Source organism: Neltuma alba, unplaced genomic scaffold (assembly GCF_004799145.2).
Source record: "Neltuma alba isolate B1F8T4 unplaced genomic scaffold, ASM479914v2 tig00010952_pilon, whole genome shotgun sequence".
Lineage (NCBI taxonomy): Eukaryota > Viridiplantae > Streptophyta > Magnoliopsida > Fabales > Fabaceae > Neltuma > Neltuma alba.
The window spans coordinates 113657-129755 of NW_021635722.1; the positions used below are offsets into that span (position 1 = coordinate 113657).

At 33.9% G+C, this 16099-nt stretch overlaps 2 protein-coding genes across 2 annotated transcripts; both read left to right on the top strand.

The window, feature by feature from the left end:
- The first annotated feature begins 7890 nt into the window (after positions 1 to 7890).
- Positions 7891 to 8542, top strand: LOC114760257 (uncharacterized). Its single transcript, XM_028949522.1, has one exon. It carries the CDS (start codon positions 8019 to 8021, stop codon positions 8280 to 8282), a length of 264 nt encoding a protein of 87 aa, XP_028805355.1. The 5' UTR covers positions 7891 to 8018; the 3' UTR covers positions 8283 to 8542.
- A 3135-nt stretch (positions 8543 to 11677) lies between these two features.
- LOC114760256 (vesicle-associated protein 4-2) lies at positions 11678 to 15226 on the top strand. Its single transcript, XM_028949521.1, has 7 exons — positions 11678 to 12058; positions 13335 to 13405; positions 13653 to 13734; positions 13821 to 13933; positions 14359 to 14436; positions 14605 to 14724; positions 14827 to 15226. The coding sequence occupies exons 1-7, from the start codon at positions 11809 to 11811 to the stop codon at positions 14887 to 14889; spliced, it is 777 nt and encodes a 258-aa protein (XP_028805354.1). The 5' UTR covers positions 11678 to 11808; the 3' UTR covers positions 14890 to 15226.
- The last annotated feature ends 873 nt before the right edge of the window (positions 15227 to 16099 follow it).

Here is a 16099-nt window from a genome sequence, read left to right on the forward strand (position 1 = left end):
GAAAGAAAATGTTATTCCTAGCCTCAACTTTCTAGATGAAAACCAGTCCATATACAATGATACATGTCCCACTAGTTAATTAATTTCTGATCCTTAATTAATTATATTATTTTCCCTTTTTTTTCCCCCTTCACTCTCTTGTTTTCAAGTTTAATGAAATGGGTTTTAAATAATCATGTTCAAATAAATTCCAAAGCTAGTGTACCATATAATTAGCCTAGACTATGTACATCTGTGTGTGTGTAGATGTGTATTTTGTCCCACTTGATTAGTTTGATTAATTAATATTACTGAGTTTTCTACAATATTCGGATGACTTCAAATAATTGTGACTGAAGTATTATTAATTTAAACGATATCATTTTACTCTAATGGGTCATGCTGTGAATTGATTTCTTCTTATTTATAGATATTGCATGAATGATAGTGAAGCTTGTACGGATTACTGTTGAATACAGTACTTCAGTAGCTATCTGAAAGTTCAATGGGGATTTAATATGAGATTAAATAACTAATTAATTAATGATTAATCGGATTGCATCGAAAGACCGCTCGAAACGTGTCCTTAACAAACGTCATTGAGTTAACAAATTCAACAAATCCCCCAATCTTTACACTGCCAGGTTATCAACCCTTCCACTGTTGTCTGCTTGACAATAACAAAACAAGTCCTGGTTTAATTTTTTTTTTCATGCATAATTAAATTGGCTTTGTACAAAATATTATTGTGGATGCCGAGTTAACCCCCCTTTTTTAATAAGAAAATTTGGTAAAAAAAATCCCTATTTGAAAAATTAATTGACTAAAAGAATCTAAAGTTAAGCATGTATGATTATCATTCATAAATGCAACATACATTCCACTATATGTAAATGACTTCTGTTGATAATTATTATATGTAATTGATGATACGTTGCATATAGCAGAAGAAAAGTTACACTTACAGATCATAGTTACACTCGCTCAAATTTAAATCCTTTTAGTCAATTGAATTTTCAAACTTTTAACCAAATTTCTTTTTAATAATTGCTTTATAGTTTTCTATTTTGCCTTTTTGAGATGTGTAATTCTACTGGAGGATTAAAAATAGGCAGGCGAAAGGCCTGACGATGAAAAAGACTCAATCTTTTTTTTTTTTTTGTAGGTCCTGAAAAAGACTCAATCTTTTGGTCTATCAAAATTGATGATTATTTTATAAAAGCAAGCAACTATATAATTGGTTGTTGCCTTGTACAATTTTATTATTTGAGTGTTTTTTCTTACTGTCTATATATATAGCTAGCTAGCTAGCTAGTGCAAGCTGGACTCTATCAATTTTTAAACATATTGAAAAATACGATTTTACTTGAACAAATCAAATAAAAGAGGCCAAAATAAGAGATTATGATGATTTAATTAAGTCTTGGTCTTCGATCTTCTTATGTTTGGTAATTACACTAATGGATTGACTATTACCTTCCGTTTCGATGTTGATGCTTTTGTTTTTATCTAATTTTCCAAACCATTGAAAAGATTAGGGGAAATCTGATATACACTTTTTTCCTCAAAAAGTGAGTCCATTTCGAATCTTTTATTTTTTATTCAGTCTTCATGCAAACATGTGTGATTAGTATTGGTTAATATGGAAACCCCTTCCTGATTAGGTCTAACTCCAACTTTGTACTTTGAAAGTCAAACATTAATTAAATCATTCACTTAGATTTTCATCCCCTCTGGATTTGTTTCCCTTTTTAAACATTTTTCTCCCAAAATAGCCATACTTTTGGCTCCACGTTTCCTTCCCCTCTCTCTAGGTACACAAAAGCAACCAATTAGTAGGTTATTAATTAATTAAACCCTCCATCGAGATGAGAGCAAAATAATGTAATTAACAACTAATTATCAGTCACATTTCTTTAATTGAAAATCACACTTTAATGTATGGGGTTTGGATCCTCTCATAATCTTTCTTTCTTCTTTTCTTCTTAGAATCTCATCTCCACTGTTGATTAAATAATAGATGATTCAGATTTAATATTTTAAAAAGCATATATCCACCTTTTCTCTCTTATTTATGTATAAAGTATGAAATATGCACCATTCATTATATGATCCAATGATAGAGATTAGGTATTGAGAAAAAAGAAGAAAGAAGAATTCTAGAGGATTTAAACCCTAATTTGCGAACTTTGAATTCAAGAATAATTAATAAGATCGTGAGATCTGGGCCTTGTCCTTGCGTGCTTCATATTTTAGAGACACAGTCTCCTGTCACAGGAATAATTAATCAATTAACAAATTTGCTTAGGACTTAAACTAGAGTTTAATTTTGTTTCTTCTTCTTTCTCATGTTTTTTATCGATTAATCACTCCCTAAGATGCTGCCCACGTGGAGACTAACCAGACGTGTTCGTGTACATAAATTTGTTAATTTTTTGTTGCGGGAGTTGTTAAATATAGTTCCAACAATACAAAGTCATATGTGAGGGTTATCAATTAGTTTATCTGTTTCAGGACAATTCTTCGTCGCCATTGTTTAGTATTATTCTGCAGATATGAGATCCAAAGCTTGCGCCAAGAAAACGCCAGCATTTCCATTTCAAGGAATCAAAGACTCTTGTATATATATTTAAATCTCCCATTATTGTCTCATTCTATAGATCGGTGACGACGAAAGCTGATGTGTTACAGTATGAATTATATATTATATATGTAACGTCTGGTTCCTGCTATGGCTCCAGAACTTTCCCTGATTAGGGTTTTAATATCTATTTTTAGTCCAATGGATGTAAATGGAATGGGAGACAGATAGTGCATTATGAGAGCATATATAAATTAAATTAAAGAAAGCATATTCTTGAGTGCCGATAAGAGATGAACCCCAGATTCACGAGACCATTACGTGTCAGCTGTAAATTGGTTCTATTCATTAATGCTTTGCTGTGAGGCTTTGTACTATTTCTTGGCGTAGAAGCAGCCAACGCATATGCATTATAACTTTGTTCTTTTCTTTTCTTCTCTCCCCCCCCCCCCCACAATAATTTAAAGTCTGAGGTTTTTGTCTCACTCACTCATGTTAATAGGGGAATAATGGATTATAAACGACTTAATTGTTGCTGAGTGGGCATATATACCCTTAATATCAGATGAACTTCAAGTCTTGTGATTATGATTTGATCTTGTTATTGCAGATAATTTGGTTTGGGTCTTCAAAGGCTCATTTGAGGTTGGGCCAAAAGCTCTCGGTTTGAGAGAAAAAGTAATGTTTTACCAGGTGTCTTGGAGATCATTTTGCAGCTCACATGATCACCAGGTCAGAAGAAGGAGACAATATTCCAAAGTCCAAGCACTGGAATGAAATCAAATTCATTCTGATAAATTGAAAAAAAAAAAAAAAAACCTTCAAATTAAGACGAAAGAAGACGTGTGCTTTAGATCTTTAGCTGTCAGGTGACCCAGCTGGTGCTAGTTTGAGCATTATGATTGAGCACATTGAAGTTTGTAGGGCGCTGTTATATGTAGGGTTGTTAATTTGCATTCTACGCTTCTTTCTCTCACCATCAAAACTATATTATGCTCTGATACTTTGAGATAATCTGCATGATTTGTAACTTGATCTGCTGCAGAATTGTTAACAGAGAGTGAAAGCTGAGTGATTATATAATATTTGAAAGAATTGCCGCAATTTCAGAGAAAACAAATTCACTTGTTTTCACCTATATATGTGTGTGTGTGTGTGTATAGAGAGACACATGTCTCGCACTTTTAACGCTGTCACAATGATTTCAACTATACTAAACCAGAGTTCACATTACAGAACCCACAAAGGTTACAAACATCTACCGAAATCAACTTCCAGTAAAATGATGAGGATCTTTTTTTGTGGGCCTTCTTCGACTAAAAGTTCTACCAGGTGACTCGGAGAGCATTTTGCAGCTCACATGATCACCAGGTCAGAAGAAGGAAACAATATTCCGAAGTCCAAACAGCGGAATGAAATCAAATTCATTCTGATAAATGAAAAAAACCCTTCTAATTAAGAGAAAGAAGACGTGAGCTTTAGATCTTTAGCTATTAGGTGACCCAGCTGGTGTTAGTTAGCATTAGTTATGATTGAACACATTGAAGTTCGTAGGGTGCTGTTATATGTGGAGTTGTGAATTTGCTTGCACAGTAATGAACTTGAATGCAGGATTGTGGAAATGATTTAATTCTAATAAGCTGTTAGGCCACAAAACTGCATCCATCAACGACCTTTTATCTGTTGGAAATTAATATTTGAGAATATGTGTGACAAAGATCACTAGTATCATCTTTAAGCATTCTACGCTTCTTTGTCCCCATTGTCTTCTGGATTGCTCACCATCAAAATTATATTATGCTCTGATACTTTGAGATAATCTGCATGATTTGTAACTTGATCTGCTGCAGAATTGTTAACAGAGAGAGAAAGCTTAGTGATTATACTCCTCCGGTCTTTAATATAGGAACTATTTGTTAAGTTAATTTTGGTCCTAAATATAAGACTTATTTCTTATATTTATCAATTTTCCCTAAATTACTTCTATGGATACTCTCTCAACCATAATCAAGTAAGTGAGAGAGGAGGATATTAAGAAAGATGATTATGTGTTTTAGGAAAAGCATATCATATTTCTTAAAACTAACCAACTTACCTAACTTTCTTAATCTAATCAACTTAGTTAAATAGGTCTTATATTAAGGACCGGAGGAGTATAATATCAGAAAGAATCGCGGCAATTTCAGAAAAAAACAATGCACTAGCTTTCACAGTAATTTCAAGTACGCTAAACCAGAGTTCATGCTTCAGAACCCACAAATGTTTCTCATATCTGCCAAAATCAACTTCCAATAAGATGATGAGGATCTTTTTGTGGGCCTTCGTCAACTATATGTTTCTGCAACACCATTATCAGCTCAATCATTTCAGTCAACAAAAATTTGTCAATCTGCAGGAATCAAGATGTCACTTTTATAGGCTAGTTTAGTGCTGCTTAGTTCATATCATAAATAACACATGTATAAGAAAGAACGAAGGCTGATTCCTTCCTCGGATTACTCTGCTAAACTTGAACTATCTTTTATCACCAGCCCATTACAGAACCTTAACTGTGAATGAAACAGATTAAGACAAAACATCTGATCAAGCCTCATTGGGTGATTCAAATGCAAAACCAGATAATGACAACCTATCCTATAACACTATCTCTAGACCCATCAAGCTCATGGTGACCACAGAACAAAACAATCATCCGCAGGGGCGCCTTCCAATGGAAGATTTTCCAAGAAATTTCAAGTGCTCCTCTACACAGCTTTTGACAGGCCTCTAATTACATGGCCAATAGATGAACATGATTCATTACAAAGAAAATTGCATTTTCACTGAGTTTTGCCTGATATATAGTCATTCCTAATTAAGGAGAAATGGACACAAACATTAATACATACAGGAACTTCCTTTACCACAGAGGAATCTCAGGTGATAGTGTAAATTCACATCAGGAAAGTAAGCTGATTGAACTTGTATATCTAAGTGCTAATTATTTTCATGTATCACATCAAACAAAAATCATGAGCGTTATTAGTTCAACTCTCTCTTTTTTGTTTATATATCCTCAGAGGGTCAGTTTGCCATTCTTCTTCACACTGGCCATATTTACAGTCTGCCATCAGTACTCTCTTTTTTCTTTTCTTTGGATTAGTTGGAGTCTGATGTCACGTTTGAAAACAGATCGGTTCTACTTATCAAAAGCAACAAGAGGGGGCTAAAAAAGACTCATGGCTTGCAGATAACAGAATAACCAAAAAGTCACAAAATTTCACAGAAACATATAAAGATGCATCGTATCTTTAATACGTCTTACCACTCGCACACATATCCTTACAAAGTAGATTAAATCATTTTGATAATCTAAAATGATTTCAATATCTATAATCAGAGATGATTTTGCCAAATTAAAACCAATTTCAGGTTTATATACCAACCAAGAAAGAAAGCAGATATACAAGTTTGAAAATTAAGGAAACTTTACTTGAGGGGTGTTTGGATACCCTGAAAAGTGTTTTCAGAAGCACTTTTCGCAAATCGAGATAAACTCCTCCATATATTTACCTTGTAGACCGTAAAATCACTTTTGAAATCATGGTTTAGTTTCTATCCAAACACCCCCTCAAATTGACAAAGCACGGGTTCGGAATGTCTCCACTGCAGTGCCTCCCTCCATTTTGCCTCCACTGAAAAAACGATGTCGTTCTTCTAAAAATCATTTTCCTCGTTTGCTTATTTTAAAACTCAACAACGTCGTTTTTTTAGTGGAGGCAAAATGGAGAGAAATTACAGTGGAGAGGTTCTGAACCTGACAAAGCACACTCTCAAACGCCCCCTTGACTCTAATGCTACACGTTTTGGCTAATCTCATAAAGAGAATTAAATAATTGGCTTAAATTATCGCATTATTATATCTTTGATTTGGCAACAATTTCAACTTAAAAGATAACAATGAGCTCAGCCGAATGTTTTATCAGTTTGGCACTGCCTTTTTTCTTGAAGAATAAGAAGCCCATGCAATAATTATTATTATCATCGTATTAAAGATAGGATTCATCGATCGTGTCATTGTCCAGAAATTTCAACTTGACGGATTCGTTCGACGAAAACTATGAGCCTGTGCGTGGACACAGCCTGGGGGGATAAGCCGATAAGCACCAAGAAAAGCAGATTGGAACAACATAATTACGATTTTCTTTTCGGAAAAAAAGAAAGAAATTGTATTAGATTAGATTAGTTTGAAAATATAATAAAATCCTCGTCCCTAGTAATATTTTTTTATCCTATTAAACTGTACTACCTAATTCCTGGTTTTAGTATAAAAGTTAGTTTGATTTTTAATTTCACCCTTAATATAATATTCTAATCCATTTTGTTTATCATATTTAACCATTTCTTTTTCAAAATAATCATTATAATAGTTACACATGTTAAAAATTTCATCGAATGGTAGTTTTAACCAATACATATGATTAATAAGGTATTCTAAAAAAAACAATACTAATTATTACAAATAATTAACTTAACAAATTTATTTAGTCTACTCACAAATTAATTAATTAATTTTTATATTAAATAAGAAGAGGCAGTATTAGATTAGATAGTTTCACTGTTCTCTGTGGATTGAAAATGAAATTGTCATTAAAAAATTAAAAAATCAAAGGCTCTCCCAAAATATCTTATCTTTGCGCCCACAAACTCCAAACCATCTCAATCATTTCAAATTGTAAATTTGCGAAAGCAAGGTCCCAGATTCACTTATATTACCCCTCCTACGTGTGTAACTTTGTCTTCCTCTGCAATTTATATTCTCTTATATTATCATCACATTAATTGAACTAATAAAATTAAGAATATAGACAGCCATATTATTTTATAACAAAACAAAAAAAGGATACCGCAGGCTTTTATCAATTATTTTTGAGTTGGACATTATGACTAGTTATAAATTTTGATACTCTTAAAATGTAACAGTTTTTAAAGTATTCAATATATGGTTATCATTTCACATTCATGACATTGTTTTTTTTTTTCAAAAAATTTTTTTAAAAATCCACTGCGACCCATAGTATGCAAGAAAACGGGTTCAAACTCTTTATACTGCATGATTTTTAAGGGAAGAATAAAATGTTTTTTTTTTAAAAAAATAAGACCGAAATATGATGAAGAAAACTTGTGCTGATTCAGCTGGATGCACCCCCACGTGTCCATGCACCCACTGGAATGCATCCGGAGCTCCCGGTTTTGTGAATAAATTCCTCGGGAGCGCCCACGTCACCGCCGGTTGTTTTCCCTTGACCCGCCTTCCCCAACTTTTCTATATAAAACCTCTCGCTCTGGCGCTTTGCAAGTTTCCCTTAAACGCTATTAATCCAGCTCAATCTTCAATTCGCATACAGTTCTTCGTTGCTTCTTCGTTCATATTCTGTGGGATTTCGGGAAAGAGAGAGAGAGAGATCGATCGCTGGGCATGAGCTTGAGGTATGTGTGGAGGATAGTGTACCAAACAGGGATGCGCGGGTGGCAGGGAATGAAAGATCAGGGATCCAAGTGCGGCGACTCCGCCATCAAATCTCTCCGCGATTCTGCTTCCTCTTCTTCCTCCAAGCAGGTCAGGCGCTTCTCGAACGCCTTCGATTCTCCCGCCGTGAAGGCTTCCAACTCCGACAAGCTCAAGCAGGCCGAAGAGTCCCTCAGAACCATTATGTACTTGAGCTGCTGGGGCCCTAATTGATGTCCAATCCTTTTCTTTTTCTGTTTCTTTTTTAGGGTTTTGTAAGATCTTGTAAATTCAAGAATATGTATAGCAGTATCATCAGTAATGAGTAGTAATGGAAACACCGTATATGCTGGATTGGTTGATTAATTTTTGCAACTAGTGCTGCGCTTGAGAAATGAATGGTATTTCCAGAGTTGACCAGAAAATTCTGGATTCATTTGCTGTATCAATTATCCATACTTTCACTAAACGAATAACATGCTGTTCTTATTACATGAAACAATCTCTGTGTATGACAAACAAATTCTGTCGTTTACTGCTTACTATTTTTTTTTTTAAATTAATTTTTGCTTATTATCTATCGTATATCCTTTTTGGTAAATAAGAGTATAATTAGAAATAGATGTGTGTGTACATATATATTTCGGTTAAAATGTATAGAAGCTCAAAATATTTTTTTAAATATATTTAATATCTTAAAATATTTTTTTTAGATACGTTTAATATTTGAAGATATTTTTTATTTAATGTATCAAAAAATATTTGTAAGTGTTACACGTATTTATAAAAAATGTTTTAAGATGTTAAATGAAAAAAAATATTTTACATGTTAAATATACTTAAAAAAATATTTTAATATATAAAAATATTTTAATATGTTAGATATATTCTAAAAAATAGTTTAATATGTTAAATGTACTACAGAATATATTAAAATAATAGATGTACTGAAAAAATATTTAATAACGCAGGATGCAGGTTAACTCTATGTATTTTACATATTTAATTTTTTAATTAAATTTAATTATTATTTTGAATTTCATGAAAAGAATTGATAAAGTAGTCCAAATAAGAATGACATTGATTGGTGAATTAACTATGAGGGACCATGCGCAAAGCAAATGCAGCTGTAAAGGGGTTGGAACGTCCTTATAGTTTTACTGTTTATTAAAAAAATTGAAAAGACAGATATGAAAAATATCTTTGTGGTTTGTATTTCCCCGCCTCCTTTTGAAATGTTGTAATTCGTGTGCTTTTTTGGAGTATTTAGTGAGGGATGGTTACCATTGAACAAAAAATTCGTAGGCCCAATCCACTCCCATTGGGTGCTAGCATCAAATAAAGGTATTGGGCCATGTCATGGTAACCGTAAACCCATTGATGTAGGCCCATTTGAAGCACTATAGACAGTGCTGGCATGCACGCGCTTTCCACAAAGCAAGATGGTTTCTGCGTGGATCGCCAGCCCCAAAGCCCTATAGGCCGATACTTTGTGTCCGTTTATTCCGCGTGATCGCCTTAAAGAGAGAGCCCATTTAAAACAGTTTATAAATAATTTTTTAATAATAATTTACAAAATATAAGATAACTATGTAAAAAGAGTTTGTCTCAACTTGCATAAAATATATTTATAAGTAATTTAAAATGCGATGACAAAATAGGCAAGAATATGCATGTCAATATTTTCACCCAAACATTACAAGAGTTTCCCTCCAAAAAATCTTACTACCTCCGATTTTTAATATCAGACCCTGTTTGACTTTTATTTTGGTCCTAAATATAAAACTTCAATCCACTTTTTTTCTCATATTTATACATTTTTTCCAAAATAATTCTTCTAATAATGATAGTTCTAATCAATACACTTGATTAGTAATGATATTTTAGGAAAGACAACACCTATTTAGAACAAATAACTAACTCAACTTACTTTCTTAATCTCCTCAAATTAGTCAATTGGCTCTTATAATTAGGACTGGAGGTTGTACTTAATATTTTTATTACGAACAATCCAATTTTTAAGGAAATAATCTTATTAGAAATGGACATTAAATACGGATACACCATTAAATTTGAACACTAACTGATCCTGTGATGATACTGTCCTTGCCTTAATAATAGACTCAGAAAAATTAGCGACATAAACGCTAATATTATCTTCTTTTTCTTTTTAAAAAAAAATATAATTTTAGATATTTATTAAATTACATCAAAAGCGAAATTTATTAGAAGTAAATGATAAACAATCGTGCATAAAACATAAAATTGTAATAAGATGACAAATAAAACTGTCTTGTTATAAAGAAAGCTACTTTCATAACTGCTCAAATAAATTTTATTTGATGCCTTTTGCACAGCATAGAATTTTTTGTCACAATTTTTTATCTAATTCTTTTGTGGGGGCAATCGCACTCATAATGTAAAAAAATAAGGCCGTCCCTGCCTGATTTTAACTATGAGTTAGCTGATATAGCCAAATAAATCAATAATATTGGACCTATATTTAGAATTCAAGCATCTGAGTTTATACTACAATTGCAATAAAAGTCATTAAAAAAAGAAAAGGTGACAAGTAGCTGTTTATGTTTTGCGAGATCAAATTCTTTCCACATATTTATTCCATACAGCTTAAACTTGTTTCCCCATAACTAGTCCAAATAGCCCCTAAACAAGATGTATGCTCAAAAATGGATTCCTTCCTAGATAACGTGTTTTCTTGATACAGGAAAATATACACGTGTAATTCAATGTTGGCAGAAGGGGGTTCTTATGATTCGATTCTTTGAAAATAAGAATAGAGTTAAGTTCAAAGTTCAAGACTGCGTGAATTGTTTCCTCAAAGAACAACATCATACATTGTCAACCATAGCATACGCACAAACATAACTACACAATTGTTTATTCCATTTAAACTACTCCCCCGATCCTTAATATAAGATCCAATTGTTGAGTTGGTTTTGGTCTTAAATATAAGACTAATTTCTTATATTTATCAATTTTTTTAAATTACTTTATGGATACTCCCTCGACTATAATCAAGTATAAGAGGGAGATCGGGTATTAAAAAAGATGATCATGGTGTTTTAGAAAAAACGCGTTATATTTCTTATAATTAATTAATTTACCTAACTTTCTTAATCTAATTAACTTAGTTAAATGGGTCTTATATTAACGACCGGAAGAGTAAGTGGTCATTATCATAATTGCAATTTTAAAACCATCTTTATCTTTAATTAGTTCAAAATCCTCTGATCTTTTCCGCAACTAATCCACTCCCAAGATTCTCTGTCGGTTTATCAACTTGAAGAAAAGTAAACCCATTCCCATTCACCAAAACCACCACCCGCCCCCGTCGGGACAAAGCGTCCACTTTCTCCCAAAAGTCAACTTCTTGGGCCCCACCAATTTCACAACACACGTTTTCTCCCCCAGGCACATCTTAACGACGTCGTCCCATGTCTTCCTTAATCCCTAACCGTGTTCCTTCTTCGTGATCCCTGCCAGGGCCCACAAAAAGACCAAATCAAACCACCGAAAATCCGGACGCCAAACCTCCTTCTCCATTCCCCATTAATCTCCGCCTCAGATCCGCGTTCTTTCACTTTTCCCACTTTCGAGTTTTTACCCCTGCGAGTCCAGAGTCCAGTCCGGGCTGAAACTCTGATCCTCATGAGTTGACCCCGGGGCAAGTAAACGGTGTTGTTTTCTTCTCTGTGTGTTCTGTGAAAGCCTGGTGCTGCGTCTGAAGCGAAGAGACGACATGGCGATTGGTAACCAGAGGTCACCATCCGACGGGAAGGTCTGGAATTTCTTCAAGCTTCCGTTTCGTGGCTCGGGGGCTAATTCTGCTAATACGACGCTGTCTACTACCGTCCACCATCACCATAATCCTCCTCCGATTGAGGGTTCGACGTCTCATGGCTCCAGTTCTGTTTCTTCAGTTGCAAGGTCGTTTCTTCCAACCCGCCGTCGTCTCAAGCTTGATCCCTCCAATAAGCTCTACTTGCCTTGTAAGGAATCTTCTTTTTTCTTCCTATTTTTTAGCTTGTGGTAATGTCTGTGCTTGTTGAAGAGTAAGTAAATTGCTATGATCACGATCAAATGTGGGCCTTGATTGTAATCTTCGCCTGTTAGGGTTTAAATAGCAATTCGATGACGTATTATAGTGCTCTCTCTGCTTAGAAATAATTGAAATGGTTGGGTAATTATTTGTTAATCGTTCCCCTTTTGAATCTGAGCTGAAAATGCTCATTAGCGTCGATGCTTAAGCTTTCTGTTAGGTAGAGGAGCGCAGTCTATCGCAATGAAAGTCATTCTAAAATTGGAAATTTGTACTGCCCCAAAAGCTGAAAGTCTGATCACAATGCAGTTTTTCTATTTTACTGAATGATTTTGTATATCCTCACCATAAACAAAACTAAAGGTAGCTGCTGCTGTTTATGGTTTGCTATAGTTGGAAGTTGTTAATCAAGTGTTTTCCTTGAATTACATTTAGAACATAGATGACTAAATTAGAAAGTTTCTTGTTTGGGCATTTATTGTCATCAAATCTCGCCTTTTGAATTCATATCATTCAAATGCGGAGGGGGTGCTTACCTTAAAAATGCCTAGCGATATTTCCGTCTTTATTCCTTGATGACCTGTTAACTTTTTGCGAGGTCTTCTAATTTTCCTTTTCTCCCTTCTGGGAAAGACATATATAAACGGCTTTCTCATGTGTAGCAAAGAGGAAAAAAATGAGCTTCACGTACTAACCGTCATTGCTAAGCAACGCAGTCTTACTGGTCATTAACGCGACTGAAGAGATTATGTTCTTTTTTGAAATATATATATGTATAAAGAAATTCTGATGTTTATTAAAAGAAAATAAAGCTCCCAATGATCCAGCAAAACAAAAGAGAAGATAAATTTTCGTGTAGCAACAATGATTTTCCGACCGGAGTTTTTTAATGTCATCATGGGCATTAAATCATGAAACGCTTGTTCTTCTTGTTGATGCCATATTCACATGGCTACCGTATACCCAACAACTGAGCTACATGACAAATATAACTAAACTCGCAATGCCTCTCTTGCACTTTCGGTGTTGCACTTTAACATGCACAGTCATGGGCGCATGCATGAGCCCACATGAAGATCTATTCATTTTATGCATGTGTATCTATGGTTTTGTTATATACATATACTGCATGGTGTTTATTTTGTGGAATTTCTTCTTCTGGCGCACCCATAAGATTGATGGACTTATACTCTGTCTATTCATTATTTGCTATCATTCTTTTGAAGATGAACCAGGCAAGCAGGTTAGGAGTGCCATAAAGATTAAAAACACTAGCAAATCTCATGTAGCTTTCAAGGTATAGTTAAACATATACGCCTTCCAGAATTTCTATTATTGATCTGCCATTTTTGTCAACAATGCGGTCAAATCAATCTTGATTTCAACCATATGTTATTGCTGCTACTTTTAACATAGTCCTGTTTAGGAGCGCTTCAATTTATGCCTTTTCAATAACTGAGCCATACGCCTATGATTTTCTCTAGTACTTAGATTTAACTGTTTAACATGATTTCTTTGTTCTGCTTTTGACATGTGTTATACAGTTTCAGACAACAGCGCCCAAAAGCTGTTTCATGCGTCCTCCTGGAGCTATTCTTGCGCCTGGTGAAAGTATCATAGCAACCGGTAACAAGTATTTCATTTTTTGATACGAAGGCTTTGTTTGGATCCCTATTTGAAATGAACTCACCAATTCTTATTCAATTTGCTAGTGTTCAAGTTTGTTGAGCCTCCAGAAAATAATGAAAAGCCAGAGAAGAGCAAACTGAAATTTAAAATAATGAGCTTGAAGGTCAAAGGACCAATTGATTACGTTCCTGAGATGGTTAGTTAAATTCTCTGTAATTATAGTTGCCATTAAGAGTTGTTGATTTTAATTATTTGATGTTATGTTTGTCTTACCAACCTTACCGCCTCTCGGAATGGAACCTAATAACAAGCTTGGTAATTTGCTATTATTTTTTACCCTAAGCAAACCTATCGCTATTTGCTTTACTTCTACTTATAAGATTACTTTATTTCATGATTTTTTATGACATTTTATTAAAAGGTCATATCTTTGAATACGTGTTTTGGTTACATTTTTCAATACATTTTAAATATGTAAAATTCACTCTTCATAATCCTTCTGCGTCCTTGCAAAATCGAAAGTTTATACTGTACTCTGGAAGTCACTTGGTGTTCACTTCTTCAGTTCATCCTCGTGCGATTCTGACTTTCTTGTAAGCTTTTCGTTATTTCTGGAAACAGTTCGATGAGCAAAAGGACCAAGTAGCAGTTGAGCAAGTTCTGCGCGTTGTTTTTCTAGATCCCGAGCATCCTAGTCCAGTAAGTACTTGAATTCGTGTTCATATGTTCTTTATGCTGAAGTTTCTTGCTTCCATTTCATTTGTCTGTTAGACATTCTGTATCTGCTAACTTGTTGTGCATGTTATTAAGATGCCTGCATGTAATAACCATCTGATTGCTTGCTTTGTAAATTTGTCTCATTAAAAGGCTTTGGAAAAGCTGAAGTGTCAGTTGGCTGATGCTGATGCTGCGCTCGAGGCACGAAAGAAACCTCCGGAAGAGGCTGGGGCTAAGATTATTGGGGAGGGACTTGTCATTGATGAATGGGTGAGTACATCTAGTTGGCTTGTGAGGTGAAGTTATGTTTCTACTTACAATTATACATCTGACCAATGCTTAATCTGTGTAATGGCTGCTTATGTTCACCAGAAAGAGAGGAGGGAAAGGTATCTTGCAAGGCAGCAGGTTGAAGGGGCAGTTGACTCCGTATAGAGAGATCTTTTTAATGAGGCGCCTCTTTTTGTAGAAAAGGTTTTTTCCGGTGAAAGAGTGATATGAGAAAACCGGAAAGCTGGGGTGGACAGCGATCATTCTCTGTAGATAATGACATTTTGTTTTTAGGATTTCTCGTTGAGGATGTAACAATATTGTGTTTTGTTGATGAAAAGTTTAATATAAAGTTGTTAATATGTTGAATGCTTGATTGTCATGCCTTGTTAAAGATTGGAAGATAAAAGGGAGAAGTAGTCATGATTTTATCTTCATAGCTGATGAGTGATGACTTCCTTTTCATTTTGCTTCCCTGATTATACATCTGATTTTGGATTTAGATAAGATTTTGTCAGCTTCATTCATTAATAATTGTGATTTATTTGAATTTTTAATAGATTTAGATAGGATTTAATTACATTATCAAGATTTGGATTAGATATTTAATTAGGATCAGGATTAGGATTAGGATTAACCATCAATCAATTATAAATAAGAATAACCATTAGTCTTATTCAAGCCATTTTCGTTTTTCCTTTTTTATTCTCTCTATATTCGCGTTTCTTTGTAGAATGTCCCGCCAGATTACCTTAAAATAAGGAAGTCCCCCATTCGAGGTGGGTTGACATTTTTCTGGGTTGCTTTGTATTTGAAAGCGGCAGACTTGGGGTGTTTCATTTTTAAAAAAATGTTTTTATTGAGAAAAATTTTTCCTCACATGTTTGTTTTATGTACTTAAAATCACTTTTAAAATCATACTGCCATCCGTTCTTAATATAAGATCTTGTTTGACTTTTATTTTGATCCTAAATATAAGACCTCAATCTACTTTGTCTCTCATATTTATTTTTTTTTCAAGATAATCATTCTAACAATGGTAGTTCTAGATAAAAAACTTGATTAGCAAAGATATTTTAGAAAAAACAATACCTATTCATTACAAATAACTAACTTAACTAAATTTCTTAATCTCTCCAAATTAGTCAACTAGGTCCTGTAATTAGGACTGGAGGTAGTATTTGGTTTTTACCCAAACATCTTCTTGATATGAACAAAGTCATAATTGGAAAAAAAAATCATAATGAGATGGCTATCCTGATTAAATTTGAAAATGCTCAAAAGGATATTAATTAAAAGATAAAACATAAGAGATATAATTACTCGTAATTTTAAGTTATAATTAGGTCCTATGTTCTATAATGTACATAAAAAC